General features: G+C 45.9%; 3 protein-coding genes across 3 annotated transcripts; 1 reads left to right on the forward strand and 2 right to left on the reverse strand.

Annotated features, from left to right (window-relative positions):
* The first annotated feature begins 4,389 nt into the window (after window positions 1-4,389).
* LOC147098411 (histone H2B-like) lies at window positions 4,390-5,319 on the forward strand. The gene has a single exon (XM_085970046.1). It carries the CDS (start codon window positions 4,911-4,913, stop codon window positions 5,283-5,285), a length of 375 nt encoding a protein of 124 aa, XP_085826172.1. The 5' UTR covers window positions 4,390-4,910; the 3' UTR covers window positions 5,286-5,319.
* An 8,129-nt stretch (window positions 5,320-13,448) lies between these two features.
* LOC147098412 (histone H3-like) lies at window positions 13,449-13,859 on the reverse strand. Its single transcript, XM_085970047.1, has one exon. It carries the CDS (start codon window positions 13,857-13,859, stop codon window positions 13,449-13,451), a length of 411 nt encoding a protein of 136 aa, XP_085826173.1.
* A 1,414-nt stretch (window positions 13,860-15,273) lies between these two features.
* Window positions 15,274-15,614, reverse strand: LOC147098413 (histone H4-like). The gene has a single exon (XM_085970048.1). It carries the CDS (start codon window positions 15,612-15,614, stop codon window positions 15,303-15,305), a length of 312 nt encoding a protein of 103 aa, XP_085826174.1. The 3' UTR covers window positions 15,274-15,302.
* Between the last annotated feature and the right edge of the window lie 1,850 nt (window positions 15,615-17,464).

Consider the following 17,464-nt stretch of genomic DNA (forward strand, 5'->3'; position numbering starts at 1 on the left):
AGATACAGAGTGAAACTCACATTCAATACCAGAGACTGTCAGATACAGAGTGAAACTCACATTCAGTACCAGAGACTGTCAGATACAGAGTGAAACTCACATTCAGTACCAGAGACTGTCAGATACAGAGTGAAACTCACACTCACATACCAGAGACTGTCAGATACAGAGTGAAACTCACACTCACATACCAGAGACTGTCAGATACAGAGTGAAACTCACACTCACATACCAGAGACTGCCAGATACAGAGTGAAACTCACACTCACATACCAGAGACTGTCAGATACAGAGTGAAACTCACATTCAGTACCAGAGACTGTCAGATACAGAGTGAAACTCACACTCCCATATCAGAGACTGTCAGATACAGAGTGAAACTCACATTCAATACCAGAGACTGTCAGATACAAAGTGAAACTCACATTCAGTACCAGAGACTGTCAGATACAGAGTGAAACTCACATTCAGTACCAGAGACTGTCAGATACAGAGTGAAACTCACACTCACATACCAGAGACTGTCAGATACAGAGTGAAACTCACACTCACATACCAGAGACTGTCAGATACAGAGTGAAACTCACACTCACATACCAGAGACTGTCAGATACAGAGTGAAACTCACACTCACATACCAGAGACTGTCAGATACAGAGTGAAACTCACACACCAGAGACTGTCAGATACAGAGTGAAACTCACATACCAGAAGATCACACGTGGATAATAAATCCAACATTTCCATATCAGAAACTGAAGATAGTGAAATAACACAACACTCACATTCAAGTGACTGACCGAAACAGAATAAAATCCACAATCACATCAAGAGACAGTCAGCTATAAGAAAGTAAGAAATAGTTATAAAGCCCCTCAAGCTTGCTCTGACATTCAATAAGATCATATCTGAACTTCTGCCACAACTCCAATATCCCATCCTGTCCCTATATCCCTTGATTCCCTTAGTGCCCCAAAATATATTATCTCAGTCTTGAATACACTCATCGACTGAGCATCCACAGCCCCATGCAGTAGAGAATTCCAAAGATTCACAACATTCTGAGTGGATACATTTCTCATCAACTCATTCCTAATTGTCCGATGCCTTATCATGAGCCTATGAACCCTAGTTCTAGACTCTCCTGCCAGTGGAAACAGCCTCGCCACATCTACCCCTGGCAAACACTCTAAGAATTTGAAATGATTCAATGAGATCACCTCTCCTTCTTCTAAATTCCAGAGAATATATGCCTATTATAATCAATCTCTCCTAATAGGATAGCCTAGGAATCAGTCTCATGAACATTTGATACACCCCATCTAAAGCATGTATATTCTGCCTTAGATAAGGAGTCCAAATTGTGCAAAGTACTCCAGTTATGGTATAACCAAAGGCCTATAAAATTGCAGCAACACATACTTATACTTTTACTGCAACACCTTTGCAATAAATGCAAACATACCTTTTACCATTCTAATTGTACCTGCATAACTTTCTCTGATTCGGGTAAAAGGACACTCAAATCCCTCTGAATAGGGACAGAGAAAAACCCACACTCACATACCAGAGACAGTGAGTAATAGGGTAAAATCCTCAATCATATAACAGAAACTGACAGATATATAATACAACACATTCACACATACCAGAAAAACCAGGTACAAAATAAAGCCTACATTCACATACCAGACACGGACTGTTACAAAGAAAAAATCACACTCACATCAAAGGGACAGAGAGGTACAGAGTAAAACACACACACAATGGCAGAAACTGAATATTACAGTCAAAAACCCACACACACCTCCCAGAGATATAAGCATTACAAGCACCAATATGTCATACGGTTACTTGAGCCTCACAGATATAGAATAAAGCCACACTCACACAAAAGACACTGTCAGGTACAGAATGACCACACACACTTCCATGCCAGAAACTGACAGGTAAATATTAAAACCTGGCACTCGGAAAACAGAAACTGACAGATATAGAGTAAAATCCACCCTTGCACACCAAAGACTAACAAATACAGAGTAAAACGCGTACACACATCCCAGAGTATGACAGATATAGTGTAAAACCCACACACACATCCCAGAGTATGACAGGTGCTGAGCAAAACCCACAAACACATCCCAGAGTATGACAGATACAGAGAAAAAAACACACTCATATCCCAGAGTATGACTGATACAGGGTAAACCCCCCCACCACACCTCCCAGATAATAATCAACTTTATTGTCATTGTTAGTGCACAAGTGCAGTACAACGAAATGTAGGCTTGCGGCTCCCGAGAGTATACATTTAGATTAAGACAGTGTAAACCCCGCACCACACATCCCAGATTATGACATTTACAGAGTAAAACCCTAACACACATCCCAGAGTATAACATTTACAGAGTAAAACCCACACTCACATCCCAGAGTGTGACATATACAGAGTAAAACCCACACTCACACACAAAAGACTGTGAGATAAAGTGTAAGTCCCACATTCACATACCAGAGATTAACAGACACAGAGCAAATCTCACACTCACATCCCAGAAACAAGCAGGTATTGATTCAAATCCTCACACATACAACAGAAACTAAAAAGTAAAGAATACAACCTACTCACACATACAAGAAACCAAAATGTACAGAATAATGTCCGTCCTCACAATCCACACACTGACAGGTACAAAGAAAAATGCACACACTGATACCAGAAACTGACAGAGACAGAATAATCTCACACTCAATCTCCTGTGACTGACTGATACAGAAGATACCCACACTCACACACCAGAAGCTAACAGGTACATAATAAAACACACCTTTGCATAACAGAAAAAGAAGAGAGTGAAAAAGACACTCACATATCAGAGACTGACAGATAAAGAAGAGAAACCTCACCCACGAACCAGAACCTTACAGATTCGAAGTGAACCTTTTCTTCCATAGCAGAAATTGACAGTTAGAAAGGAAACCCCACAGTCATGTATCAGAAACTGACTGGCACTGTGTAAAACAAGTACTAGCGTACTAGAGATCGACAGAATAGAACCCACATTCACAAACCAGAGGCTGATTGATGCAGAGTAAATCTCACAATCACTGATCAGAAACAGCCCGTTATAGCATAAAACCCACACTCACACTTCAGACACTAATAGATAGAGAATAAAAAATGCATTCAAATACCATTGACAGACACAGACTGAAACCCACATTCACAAACCAAAGGCTGACAGAAATAGCATAAAAACAATTCTCACAGAACAGAAATTGCAAGATGCAGAATAAAACCCACACTCTCTCATCAGAGACTGACAGGTACAGAGTAAAACCCACATTCACGTACAGAATCAATCAACACTGACACAGGTTATCAGAGACTGACAGGTACAGAATAAATCTCACGCTCACATACTGTGTCAGAGACTGGTAGTTGCACAGAATAAATCTCACACTCTCATAAAGTGCCAGATAGTGACAGAGAGAGAATTTATCTAACTCTCACATAAGTATCAGTGACTGACAGGTACAGAATAAATCTCAAACTCACATGCCATACCAGGCACTGACAAATATAGAAAATATCTCAATCTCACATACAGAATCACAGATTGGCATAGAAAGAGAATTAACCTCACACTGACACAGATTATCAGACGGTGACAGACCCAGAATTAATACACACTCGTACACAGTACCAGTAAATGAGACACAGTTAACCCCACCTTAAAGACTGATTGGTGTAGAATGAATCTCACTCTCACATAAACTACCAGAGATTGACAGATATATAATAACACTAACATGCACATACATAACAGAGACTGACAGACAGAGAATAAATATTACAGTAACACAGAGCATCAGAGGGCCTGGCAGATACAGAATGACTACACAATCAAATGCAGTACAATCGATTACAGATAGATTCAGTCCCACAATCACATAAAGTATCAGAAACTAACAGAAATGGAAGGAATCTCAAACTAACATCAAGTAGCAGAGACTGATAGATGCAGTACAACTCCCACTTTCAAAAACCGAGTGTGTAGCATATTCATGCAGAATCCTTCGCTGAAAAACAGTGCGAGAGACAGACTGATTCAGAACTAATCCGACACTAACATACAGTACCAGAGACTGACAGATACAGAATGATTCCCACACTCACACTCAGTACCAGAGACTGACAGATACAGAATGAATCTCAGACTCGCACATCCCAGTGATATACAGATACAGAATTAACATCGCACACACGTACATTACCAGAGAATGACAGACTCCGAATGAATCCAAACACTGACACACGGTACCAGATTTTGACGGATACAGATGGAATCCCACCCTGACACATGATATCGGTGACGGACAGGAAACGAATGGATCCCACACTCACATACTGTAACAGACTGAGATTGAGAATGATTCCCACAATTACATAAATCACCAGAGATTGAGTGATACAGAACTATTCTCCCACACACAAATTACTCGAGACTGGCAGATACTGAACTAATGTGGCGGGGACCACACCGCAAGGCGTGAATATGGTGCACCGTTTGGAGTAAGTACATCTAAATTGCTGTCCCATCTGATATGCTTGGGGCATTGCATAATGGTGTGGGAATTGGTGAATGGGCAGATGAATCTCCCTTTGCTCCTTGGATGACTTTTCTGACTGCAGGGGGCGCGCTGGTGGCAAACACGCAATCTGATTGAATACATAAAGAAACCAATCAGGGAGATGCAGAACAATGGAAAAAAACATCATTCCTAACCAGCCAATCACAACCATTGCCTTCACCCATCCCTCATTAGCATAGGGCTATGGGGGCAGCCTATTTAAAAGGAGCGGGGAGCAACTTTGCGTCATTTTGCATCTGAAATCGAGTTTGAGAATGGTTGACGAAAAGAAAACAGTGGCCAAGAAAGGCGCTAAGAAAACCGTCACTAAACCAGCAGCGAAGGGCGGCAAGAAGCGCAGAAAGTCGAGGAAGGAGAGTTACTCCATCTACATCTACAAAGTGATGAAGCAGGTTCACCCCGACACCGGCATCTCCTCCAAGGCCATGGGCATCATGAACTCGTTTGTGAACGATATTTTCGAGCGCATCGCGGGTGAGGCTTCCCGCCTGGCCCATTACAACAAGCGGCGCACCATCAGCTCCCGGGAGATCCAGACCGCCGTGCGCCTGCTGCTGCCCGGGGAGCTGGCCAAGCACGCCGTGTCGGAAGGGACAAAGGCGGTGACCAAATACACCAGCTCCAAGTAAAACTCCACGCTGTCCTGAAAGAACAAACCCAAAGCACAACGGCTCTTTTAAGAGCCACCCACAATCTCTCTGAAAGAGTTACACAATCGCATCTCCCTTTAGACACAATTTACTGTAATTATTTCCTGAACAAGTGTGTTTGAGAACGTTTGAAGTTCCAGCTGTAGATTTAGTTTTGCATTCTCAGATAAGCAGTTTCACTGGCCGGATCGACCTTAGCGTCGCTGTTGTATTTCCCGTCCAGTAAACTACAAACACGGTCCCTGATCGCTCTTTCCCTTTGCTCTCAGTACCGTTCACTTGCAGCGCCTTCCGATGAATTAAAAGCTTGTTTTCGAGATGAGACTCGGATTTCAGTCACCTCAATCTCTGCAAAAACATTTTCATTTTTTTCAATGCCATTTGTGGTCAATCCTTGTATTAACCCGAGAATTACTGCATTGCAAAAACCCAGAATGGGGTTTCTTACAGAGACCAGAACGGGGGCAGTTTAAACCCTCTGTCCCTCTTCCCTTCTTACAGCAGGACTCCCAGATCTGGTTTCACTCCCGCAGCAGTGCCTGTGCAAATGATCGATCGTAATCTGTGAATCCTCACTTTTACAAAGATTGAGCTGGAATGTCTCCCGTTACAGAATCAATGCAAATTGATGCCCGCCCGATACAGTTTGAAGTTGAACCCGAAATTAATCCTGATTGTAACAGCCTGGAATTTGCAAGGGAGAGATGGAACAAGACAAAAGGAAGAAAAAAAATGTTCGGATTTCTTTGGCTAATGGCTCGTTTAGGAAAATATTGGCGGGCTTTTTGAAATTAAAAAAATCGTTGGCGGTCTGACGGTTGAGAACAGTTATTTCCACTCACTTTTCATTGGCGGGAAAAACAGAGCGTGATTGGTCACCGGAAAGCACCAATGAAATTCACCACAGAGCGACCAATCACAAGTTCGCTATCTGCATTCCTCCAGAAGGTATAAGAAGGGCGGATGTGGGAGGACATTTTCATTATTTCTCTGACGGGAGGGGTGACCATTGCTCAGTACGGGATGCTGCCTAATATTCAGGCGGTGCTGCTGCCCAAGATAACCAGCACTGCCAGCTCCAAGAGCAAGTAAAGCGAACATGATTCAATCTAATAACCCAAAGGCTCTTTTCAGAGTCACCCACATTATCTTTGAAAGGGCTGGTTACTGTTTTGTCCAATGGAGCACAGATATCCCGGAATTAATTTAACATGTTTCATCTCTGCAATTAAGCTGGGAATTTCCTGATCACAAATGACCCTCAGCCATTTTTGGTTATAAACAAGACACTCTGTCGATCATGTAGAAATCTAGATCGAAAAACACTGCAGCGAGATTGCTGTAAGCGTAAAACCAGATCAGTTATTCCATATAGAGAGACTGGCTTCAGAGGAAAAACAAAACAAACGGAATCTTAACCTGAGAGCGGCTTGAAGACGGGAGACCTGAATATAAACCGATGTTAAAAACCGAGTATAAAGGGAATGAGCATTTGATGGGCTCATCATTTCTTATTGGGGCAATAATTCCATAGGGAGAAGTAAACACATTGATCCAGACAATTTTTCCTTGCTAATTTGGCCAAAGGATGGAATCAGAATTCCAGCTCTGGTTAATTGCAAATATTCCAATTAGTAACTGAAGTTCCCACCTGTCCCTGCATTAAGAGTTCGTTTTAAATGTGAAATTCAGACTTCAGGCACCTCGTTCTCTCTCTCACAAATCTATCACGTTATGCGGAGTGGGATCAATTTACTATCAGAACTCCCACTTATAGTTTCCGACTGGTCGGGTGCAGTCAGTCTACTGGGCAGCTGACTCACATTTAAACCTGGATCATAAACGCACCGTCAGATATTCAATGCCCAAGTTTATAAATCCCCAGTTACAGTAACACTACAAGACCTGCACGGTGTGTGCACAGCCCAATCTGACTGGCAGAGATCGCAGCTCTTTTCTTTGCTGATTTGGTGGCTCTTAAAAGAGCCGTTGTTGTATTTGGTGCTTAAAGTCTGTGTTGTGTATGTACCTTTGAGAACTGCTTTTATACTGTAGCACCGGCTTCTGTACTTTCAGTTCCAGCATACCCTCTGTTCAGTAAACACCTCTTATTACCGTTCTCCTGCAGTCCGTGTGTTATTGACACGCGGACACTACAGTGGCGACGAGCAGGTTCGAACTCACCTGCAGTACTGCATCACCTCACGGGGATCCATCCCTGAAAAGAAGCTTCTTGGAGGTCGAAGCCAGAGCAACGGGTGTCGACTGTGGCAACCGCCCAGTGATCCATCGGAGTTCAGTGAATCACAGGGGAAGCTGTGGAGAGCTGGGCTTGGCTCCCCAGTCAAGGTGTTCCAGCAAATCGTGCTGGTAGCAGGTAGTGCGCTGACCCTTCCGGACTGCGGCGGGCTTGAGCTCGATCGAGCGGCTCTGCAAGGGGGCCGTGCAACGTCATCGGGAAGGAAAAGAGAGAGAGAGGGTGGAGCGCACAGGGAAATGTCGGTGCTCAAGAGCCGGGCAGCATTAGAGAAATTAAAAGAGGGGAAGGAAAAGAGACGCGCAGTGGACAGCGTCGAAGAAGAATAAAACTAAGGAATTTAACTAACAAAAGAGCGACGCGCCGAAGCCGCGGAGCGCCGCCATTACTATTTACCACGCTAGGAGCAGCATTGGCAGCAAGGGGAAGAAGGAAAAGCGCGGGAGGCGCCATTTTAATCTATTGGGGAAGAAGGAAAAGCACGGGAGGCGCTATTTTAAACCACCCAAGATGCCGAAGAGTGGCAGTATCACTGCCTTCGACAACGAAATAGAAGACTGGACCACGTATGTGGAAAGAATTGAAGTGTACTGCAAGGCAAATGGGGTGGCCGATGAAAAGAAGGCATCAGTATTATTAAATTTGATGGGCGCGAGAACGTACGGCCTATTGCGGAATTTAATTACCCCAGCTAAACCAATGGAGAAAAGCTTTGAAGAGATTGTCAATATCTTACAGGATCATCTAAACCCTACACCGCTGCTGATAGCAGAAAGACTCAAGTTCCATAAAAGTAACCAGCACAAAGATGAGAGTAATGCTGACTATCTTATGGAACTACGCAAGTTATCGAAGCACTGCCAGTTCGGAGCAGGACTGGCAGTTACCTTAAGGGATAAGTTTGTCTGCGGTCTCCAGAGTGAAGGAACCCAGAAACGACTACTTTCGGAAAAGGACCTTACGCTAGAAAAGGCTTTCAGCATTGCAGTATCCTATGAAGCAGCAGCACGGGGAGCTGCGGAAATACAACAGAAACTGCAAGAATATAGCACCAATGAAATGGCATATGGAGCAGAAAAGTGCTATTGCTGCAGCGGAACAAACCATGACCAGAAGGATTGCTGGGCTAAGGACAAAGTATGCAGGCAATGTGGAAAAGTGGGACACATAGCACGAGTCTGCAGGTCAGGAAAGAAAACCAACACTAAAAGAACTACTAAGGAAAAGTACAAGAAAATACAAAAGATGACGGACAGTAGTTCAGAAGATCAGAAGAGTGATAATGACTCCGGGAGCAGGAGACTAAGTTGTCTAAAGTTACACAACGTGATCGCAAAGGAGGATCACCGAACCATTTGGGTCACCCTCATGATAGCAGGGTCCCAAGTAAAGATGGAATTGGACACAGGATCAGCCCTAACAGTCATGAATCGATGAGACTACGAGCGGCTATTCTTACACATTCCCTTGAAGGATACGTCCATTGTCTTGAAGACATATACATAGAAACATAGAGATAGGAACAGGAGTAGGCCATTCGGCCCTTCGAGCCTGCTCCGCCATTCAATGAGATCATGGCTGATCTTCGTCTGAGATCATAGCTGATCTTACCAGTTCAGTACCCCGTCCCCGCCTTTTCTCCGTAACCCTTAATCCCCTTAGCCTTCAGAAATATATCCAATTCTCTCTTGAAAATATTTATTGAATTAGCCTTCACAGCCCTCTGTGGCAGGGAATTCCACAGGCTCACCACTCTTTGAGTGAAGAAATTCTTCCTCATCTCTGTTTTAAATGATTTGCCCGCTATTTTTAGACTGTGGCCCCTGGTTCTGTGCTCCCCGGCCATTGGAAACATTCTCTCTGAATTCAGCCTGTCCAGGCCTACCATAATTTTATATGTTTCGATGAGATCCCCTCTCAATCTTCTAAACTCCAGTGAGTACAAGCCCAAACTATTTAATCTCTCTTCGTAGGTCATTCCCGCCATTCCAGGTATCAGCCTGGTGAATCGCCGTTGCACTCTTTCCATGGCAAGAACATCCTTCCGCAGATGGGGCGACCAAAACTGTACACAATACTCCAGATGCGGTCTCACCAGCACCTTGTACAGCTGTAGTAAGGTATCCCTATTCCTATACTCGAACCCCCTTGATATGAAGGCCAACATACCATTTGCCCTCTTAATCGCCTGTTGCACCTGCATGCTCTCCTTCAGTGACTGGTGCAAAATACAGATACGGGGCAAAAAGTCTAACCCAGAGGAAAAATAAGGGTGCCCATTAAATACAACTGCAAGGAAACACAGGAACTGTATCTATATGCACTACAAGCATGGTGGCATAGTGGTTAGCACTGTTGCCTCACAGCACCAGGGACCCGGGTTCAAATCCGGCCTTGGGTGACTGTCTGTGTGGAGTTTGCACATTCTCCCCATATTTGCGTGGGTTTCCTCCGGGTGCTCCGGTTTCCTCCCACAGTCCAAAGTTTTGCGGGTTAGGTTGATTGGCCATGATAAAAAAAAAATTGGCCCTTAGTGTTAGGGGGGATTAAATACGCGTGGTTACGGGGATAGGGCTTGGGTGGGATGGCTGTCAGTGTAGGGACCGGGTGCTAGGGTTTGGATGATCAGCCATGATCTTGTTGAATGGCAGAGCAGGCTCGAAGGGCCGAATGGCCTACTCCTGCTCCTAGTTTCTGTTTCTATGTTAAGATGGAGGACCACCATTATTGGGACGTGAATGGATCCAAAAAATACAATTGGATTGGTATTCCATTCAGGCGCTAGCTGTGGCTGACAAAAAGAATGACGACGCCACACCTGGACGACTGTCAAAAATTCTAACTGACGCGAAAGAGGTGTTCCAGCAAGGACTTGGGACTCTAAAAGGCGTAACGGCAACGATAAAAATTGAAGATAACGCAAACCCAAAATTTTTAAAGGCCACACCGGTACCGTATGTGATCTGCCCAGCCGTCAACGCAGAGCTGGAGAGTCTGGAGCATGCTGGTGTGCTGTCCAACATGGACTTGAGCGAGTGGGCCAACCCATCATTCCTGTAATGAAGAAATCATTGAGCAGCACGCCTGGGGAACCGAAGAAGGTTCGCAACTGTGGGGACTTTAAGGTAACTGTGAACCCAATCCTTCACACAGTACAATATCCACTTCCGCGGATAGAAGATATTTTCGCCTCACTATCTGGAGGGAAACGCTTTACGAAGATTGATCTGGCCCAAGCGTATCTTCAAATGGAGGTAGATGAATCATCTAGAAAATACCTCACGATAAACACTCGCAAAGGTCTTTACCAGTACAACCGACTGGTATTCGGGGTAGCATCAGCTCCGGCAATTTGGCAGAGAGCGATGGAACAAGTCCTGCAAGGGATCTCGGGGACCCAGTGTTATTTGGACGACATCCTGGTTATGGGCGAAAATGACAAGTGAACACCTTGCCAACCTGGAGCAGGTGCTCACTAGATTACAAGAATATGGGCTACGAGCCAACCGCCCCAAATGCGAGTTTTTCAGGAAACAAATCTCGTATTGTGGCCACGTGATTGATGAAGAGGGGTTACATAAGTCCCCAGACAAGATTGAGGCAGTAGTCAAGGCTCCAGCACCGGAAAATGTGTCACAACTGAGGTCGTTCCTCAGGTTGAACTACTACCATAAGTTCTTGCCAAATTTGTCTACAATTCTGCACCCGCTGAACGCCCTGCTGCAAACTGGAGTAGCATGGAAATGGAGTGATGAGTGTAAGCGTGCCTTTCAGAAATGTAAATGCCTAATCAATTCAAAAGAAATATTGGCCCACTACAATCCATCACTACCGATTCGGTTGGCATGTGATGCGTCTCCCTACGGCATTGGAGTGGTGCTGTCGCACAAAGTCCTTGACGGTTCAGAGAGGCCAATAGCCTTTGCGTCACGCTCATTAACTTCAGCCAAGCGTAGCTACACCCAGATTGACAGGGAGGCCCTCAGCCTGGTGGGGGTGAAGAAGTTCAATCACTATCTGCACAGGCAGAAATTCACCTTACTGACTGATCACCAGCATCTTGTCTCCATTTTTAACCCAAAGAAAAGCGTTCCGGTGATGACAGCGCAACGGCTGCAAAGATGGTCCCTTTTTCTAGGGGCACATCAATACGACATAGAGTATAAGGGCACAAACAGCATGGAAATGCTGATGGGTTGTCGCGCCTGCCGCTGCCTACGGTGGAGGAAGCACCTGCAGTGGACCCTGTTGAGGTATTCCATTCAACCACAGTCGAATGTCTACCTGTTACAAACTCAAGTATAGAGAAGGAAGCCCAAAATGACCCGACACTCTCGGGTCTATGATTTGACGGTGAAGGGATGGCCAGCACACGGCGACTCACTGTTGCCAGCATTCTCGCCCAGGAGAGAACAGCTGTCAGTGTGCCGGGGGACCTTGATGTGTGGATCCTGAGTGGTAATTCCACCCAAGTTGAGAGAAAGAGTGCTCAATGAGCTTCATGAGGGTCATCTGGGAGGGGTAAAAATGAAGAGCCTAGCCAGGGCATTTGTGTGGTGGCCAGGAATCGATAAAGAAATCGAGGAAATGACCAAGAGATGCACAGGATGCCAGAAAGTCCAAAACGCTCCACCACAGGCCCCGCTACACCCATGGGAGTGGCCCACATCTCCATGGCAATGGGTACACATTGATTTTGCTGGTCCATTTATGCACTCAATATTTTTAATCGCTGTGGATGCACATTCGAAATGGCCAGAAGTCATCAAAATGTCCTCCACCACCACGGAGAAAACTATTGCAGTCCTACGGACCATCTTTGCCAGGAATGGCTTGCCAGAACAGATTTGCTCCGACAATGAACCACAGTTTGTGTCCGAGGATTTCCGGAGGTTTTTGAGGAATAATGGGGTAAAGCATTACAGATCCGCCCCATATCATCCAGCCACAAATGGATTGGCTGAGAGGTTTCTTCAAACCTTTAAAAAAGCAATAAAGGTGATGTATAATGACAACATACCACAGCAACACAAGGTGGATAATTTCTTGTTTGCTTACCGAAATGCGACACATGCAGTCACCAACCAAGCTCCAGCCATGATGTTCTTTAACCGCGGGTTAAGATGTCGCCTGGACTTGCTCAAACCAAACATAAGACGAGATGTTGAGAATAAGCAATTCCAGCACATCAATGAAAAGCCAACCAGGAGCTTCAAGATAGGGCAACCAGTCTTGGCCCGCGACTACCAAACAGAAAAATGGCAGCCAGGAACGATATGCACATGGCAGGGACCACTAATGTACACAGTGGACGTTGGACAGAGCATCGTTAGATGCCATGCTAACCAGATTCTAGAGTCACAGGAACAAGTCAAACCCATACCACGAGCATGCGCACCTGGTGATGAACCTGAAGTACAGATTGCGTCTACCTCAGAATCAGTGGTATTGGAAGCTGACGAACCAACCAATGACAATGAGCCAGAATCGACTCCGCCGCAAGAACAGGATACTCGAGAAAGGCACTATCCAGACAGGATCAGGAAGCATCCTCAAAGACTGAATTTATAAATGATTACTTTCAGCTGATGTATATAGTACAAAGAAAATTGTAATTGTAATTAGTTATTATTCAATTGTTAAATGAATGTTATGTACTGTTTATCTAAAAGGGGAGGAATTATTGTGTATGTACCTTTAAGAGAGAACTGCTTTTATACTGTAGTACCAACAGTGACCACACCTGTATGTAAAGCCATAGCAGGCTTCTGTACTTTCAGTTCCAGCATACCCTCTGTTCAGTGAACACCTCTTATTACCGTTCTCCTGCAGTCCGTGTGTTATTGACACGCGGACACTACAGTCTGGAGCTGGGCACGGTGAGTTTAGGCGCGCTCCCCGCGGATGCGGCGGGCCAGCTGGATGTCTTTGGGCATGATGGTGTCTCGCTTGGCGTGGATGGCGCACAGGTTGGTGTCCTCATAGAGCCCCACCAGGTAAGCCTCGCTGGCCTCCTGCAGGGCCATGACGGCCGAGCTCTGGAAGCGCAGGTCGGTCTTGAAGTCCTGAGCGATCTCTCGCACCAGGCGCTGGAAGGGCAGTTTGCGGATCAGCAGCTCGGTGGATTTGTGGTAGCGGCGGATCTCCCTCAGAACCACAGTGCAGGGTCTGTAGCGATGGGGCTTCTTCACTCCGCCCGTAGCTGGAGCGCTCTTCCAGGCCGCTTTGGTCACCAGCTGTTTGCGAGGAGCTTTCCCTCCGGTCGATTTGCGCGCTGTCTGCTTGGTCCTGGCCATTTTCTGAACAGATCTCAGCACAATCTGTAACACAGGACCTGTTAATGCGGAGTCTGCTGTGTGTCCGCCTTGTTATACTCAGTGAGGGACCGCCCCGAGCACTGATTGGCTGGAGACCTGCGCACAGCCACTTTAAACCCAACTCTGACCAATCAATGAAACGCTGGAAACTCAGGCCCCGATTGGCTGAGCTTGGATTAATCATCCACTTCAAAAAGATCGCCAATTTTAGTGCAGGAAATAACCGTTTTGAAACAAATCGATTTTATTCTGCACGTATTGAAAGGACCATTGCGAGAATCACTTAATGTTTTAAATGTAACTTCCTGGGCTTGGTGCTTTAGGGCCCTTCCCCTTGCCCGCACTCTGGGCTGTTGATGCTGACAGGAGCGGGGAAAGGGACCCACGCCAATCTCCCGCTCTTCCACTCGATTCCTCTCACCTCTCCTCTCCAGCCCATTCAGAATTTCCCTCCCCCGTCCCATTGTGACGTTAGCTGCCGCTTTCAGGGGAGAGGATCAGAATTCAGTCGCTTCTCTCTGTCCCCGTGGAGCCTGTGAGAAGGGCTTTGGCCAATAATCTGTCATTCGGGAACTGTGCAGTGAGCGATCTGATGCCCGGCACATTTTAGACTGCTGAATGGAAACTTATTGCCGCCGCTTACAGATAAGATGCTGACAAATTAAACCTGTTCGTAGAACAGCACCAGGAATTACTGATGGTGAACGCAGAATAACAGAACAAAAGGACCGAGATTTTAAAATCATTCCCTTGAAATTAGACTTTAGATTAATTCGCTTCTTTCCAGCACTGGAATTGGCGGCTTTTTCAAAAACAAAAAAATTCAAACATTTTGCCTGGTCGACAATTTCAACCAATGATGTGCTTACTTTCTAATCTGTGGCTCTGTGAATGGTTAAGAAATGGGATTGTGGAGCGGATCCCCAATCAGAAATAAGGTCGGGTTAGAGCGGCTCAAACTGCGGTAATTTCAGGTCCCCGAATGACTGAACTGAAATTTCACAATTTCACAAACCCTGTCAGTATCAGTGCCGGACACCACCGTCTGGCTACAAATAATTCACAAGTTGGACTCTTTTCAGTAACCCATTCAACGGCTTGTGCCCGACCAGCCGGCTAATTATTAAAATTAGAATCATTACAGTATAACTGCACAAGGAACAAATGTGTAGACGCGATGTGGCTTTACACCGAGTGGGAATGTTCCGTCTGAGGAAATAACTCTCTCCATAAACCTGGTGCAACCGAAATTCAAAGATTACAGAACACATCACATATCTGTTAATAATATTTCTGAGCACAATCTATTTTTGAGAACAATCTACCCCAGCTCCCGTTCCCAGGTCACTGCTCTCTCAGTGAGGTGGTGGGTGGCTCTTAAAAGAGCCTTTGTGTTGTGTTTGGTTGAAAGAGTCGAGATATTCAGCCACCGAATCCATAGAGAGTGCGGCCCTGCCGTTTCAGAGCGTACACCACAACCATGGCAGTGACCATCTTGCGCTTGGCGTGCTCAGTGTAGGTGACCGCATCCCTGATCACATTCTCCAGGAAAACCTTCAGCATCCCGCGGTTCTCCTCGTAGATCAGACCCGAGATCCGCTTGACACCGCCACGGCGAGCCAGGTGGCGGATGGCTGGTTTGGTGATGCCCTGGATGTTGTCACGGAGCACTTTATGGTGCCACTTGACACCGCCTTTGCCCAGTCCTTTGCCTCCTTTACCTCGTCCAGTCATGATGAATCTTCAGTCAAACTTTGCTGAATGAGAAACGAACTGCTTCTGGCTGCTCTTATATACAGCCGACTCCGACCTGACTGAAAAAGCACAGAGAGAGGCAGGGAGGGGAGGAGACAGAGTGAGAGATTAAACAGGGAGAGCGGGAGGGGAGGAAACAATTTCAAGAATGACAGACAGTGCAGAGAGCGGCCCCTAATCTTCCAGCTCCACCTCCAGCTTTCTGCAACCGCCAATTTCAAACCGTTTATCGACAGTAGAACTGAAACACAGCACTCCGCACAAACCCTTACAGACTCGGGCTTCATATTCAGGGGTTTCCTGTAGTGTATGTACCTTTAAGAGCCCCTATGTACTGTAATACCGGTAGTGACCACTCGGGTATATAAGCCTGTATAGCGTCTTGTATCTTTTAGTTCACTTCCAGACTTTGTTCAGTAAACACTTGTTAAACCAACTCCTGCATTCTGTGTCTCCATTAACACACGGATACAACAGTGGCGACGAATTGGAAACGGACTTACCTGCAATTCGGCAGCACCTCAAGGAGATCGATTCCTCAGACGAAGGTCGAAGAAAAAAAAGAAGAAAAAAAACTGTGGTTTCACCAGCTAGCCGGGCTGGTGGCAGGTACTGCACTAATCCTTCCTGGGCGGTGGGCTGGGGCTCGATCGGGTGGCTCTGCAGTGGGGCCGAGCAGCGAGTCGGAAGGCGGAGGCAAACAGAGACGGAGGGTGGAGCACTCGGGAGATGGCCGGCGCTGCAAAGCAGGTCGGCATTCGGACCAAGCAGAGGGAGGGAAAAGTCCCAGAGAGTCCGGCAGGAACGAGTCGCCAACTATTAAAAATATCTGTGTAAATAAAAATCATGGAGAACAGCGTTGTCAGCAGCGGCAGCGGCGGGAACGCGCGGGAGGTGCCATTTTTTTCTCGGCAGGGAAGAAAGGAAAGCGCGGGAGGCGCCATTTTTGATTTTCAGGATGCCTAAGACTGGCAATATTACTGCTTTCGATAGTGATAGAGAGGATTGGACCACATATGTGGAAAGAGTGGAGGTATATTGCACAGCGAATGAAGTAGAGGATGATAAAAAGGCATCGGTACTTCTAAATCTGATGGGCGCAAGGACATACGGGCTGTTACGAAACTTAATCACTCCAGCCAAACCGATGGACAAGAATTTTAAGGAGATTGTTGATACCCTGCAGGAGCACTTAAACCCAACACCGCTGGTGATCACGGAACGATTCAAATTCTTCAGGAGGAATCAGCACAAGAATGAAAGTAACGCTGATTACCTCACCCAATTAAGAAAGCTGTCAAAGCACTGCCAATTTGGGGCAGGACTGGCAGATTCTCTACGAGACAAATTTGTCTGCGGTCTCCTAAGTGAAGGAACACAGAAAAGGCTACTTTCTGAGAAAGATTTGACACTGGACAAGGCTTTCAGTGTGGCTGTATCATACGAAGCAGCAGCAAGAGGAGCTGCAGAGATACAGCAAAAGCCACAGGACTTCGGCACCCATGAAATGACACGGGGTTTCGAGAGATGTTATCGCTGTGGCAGATCCACCCATGACCAGAGGGACTGCTGGTTCAAGGACAAAGCATGCAGGCAATGCGGAAAGATGGGACACGTTGCACGTGTATGCCGATCTGGAAACAAAAAATCCACTGACAGAAAAAAAATCAATTGGGAAAAGTACAGAAAGGTACAAATCATGATGGACAGTAGCTCCGAAGACCAGAAGAGCGATAGCGACTCCGGAAACAAGAAACTAAGCTGTCTCAAATTACATAATGTAATTGCCAAAGAAGATTACCAGACCATTTGGGTTACCCTCACAATAG

This window comes from Somniosus microcephalus, chromosome 29, assembly GCF_052327205.1.
Source record: "Somniosus microcephalus isolate GS21.2 chromosome 29, FLI_Smic_1.0, whole genome shotgun sequence".
Classification (NCBI taxonomy): Eukaryota; Metazoa; Chordata; class Chondrichthyes; order Squaliformes; family Somniosidae; genus Somniosus; species Somniosus microcephalus.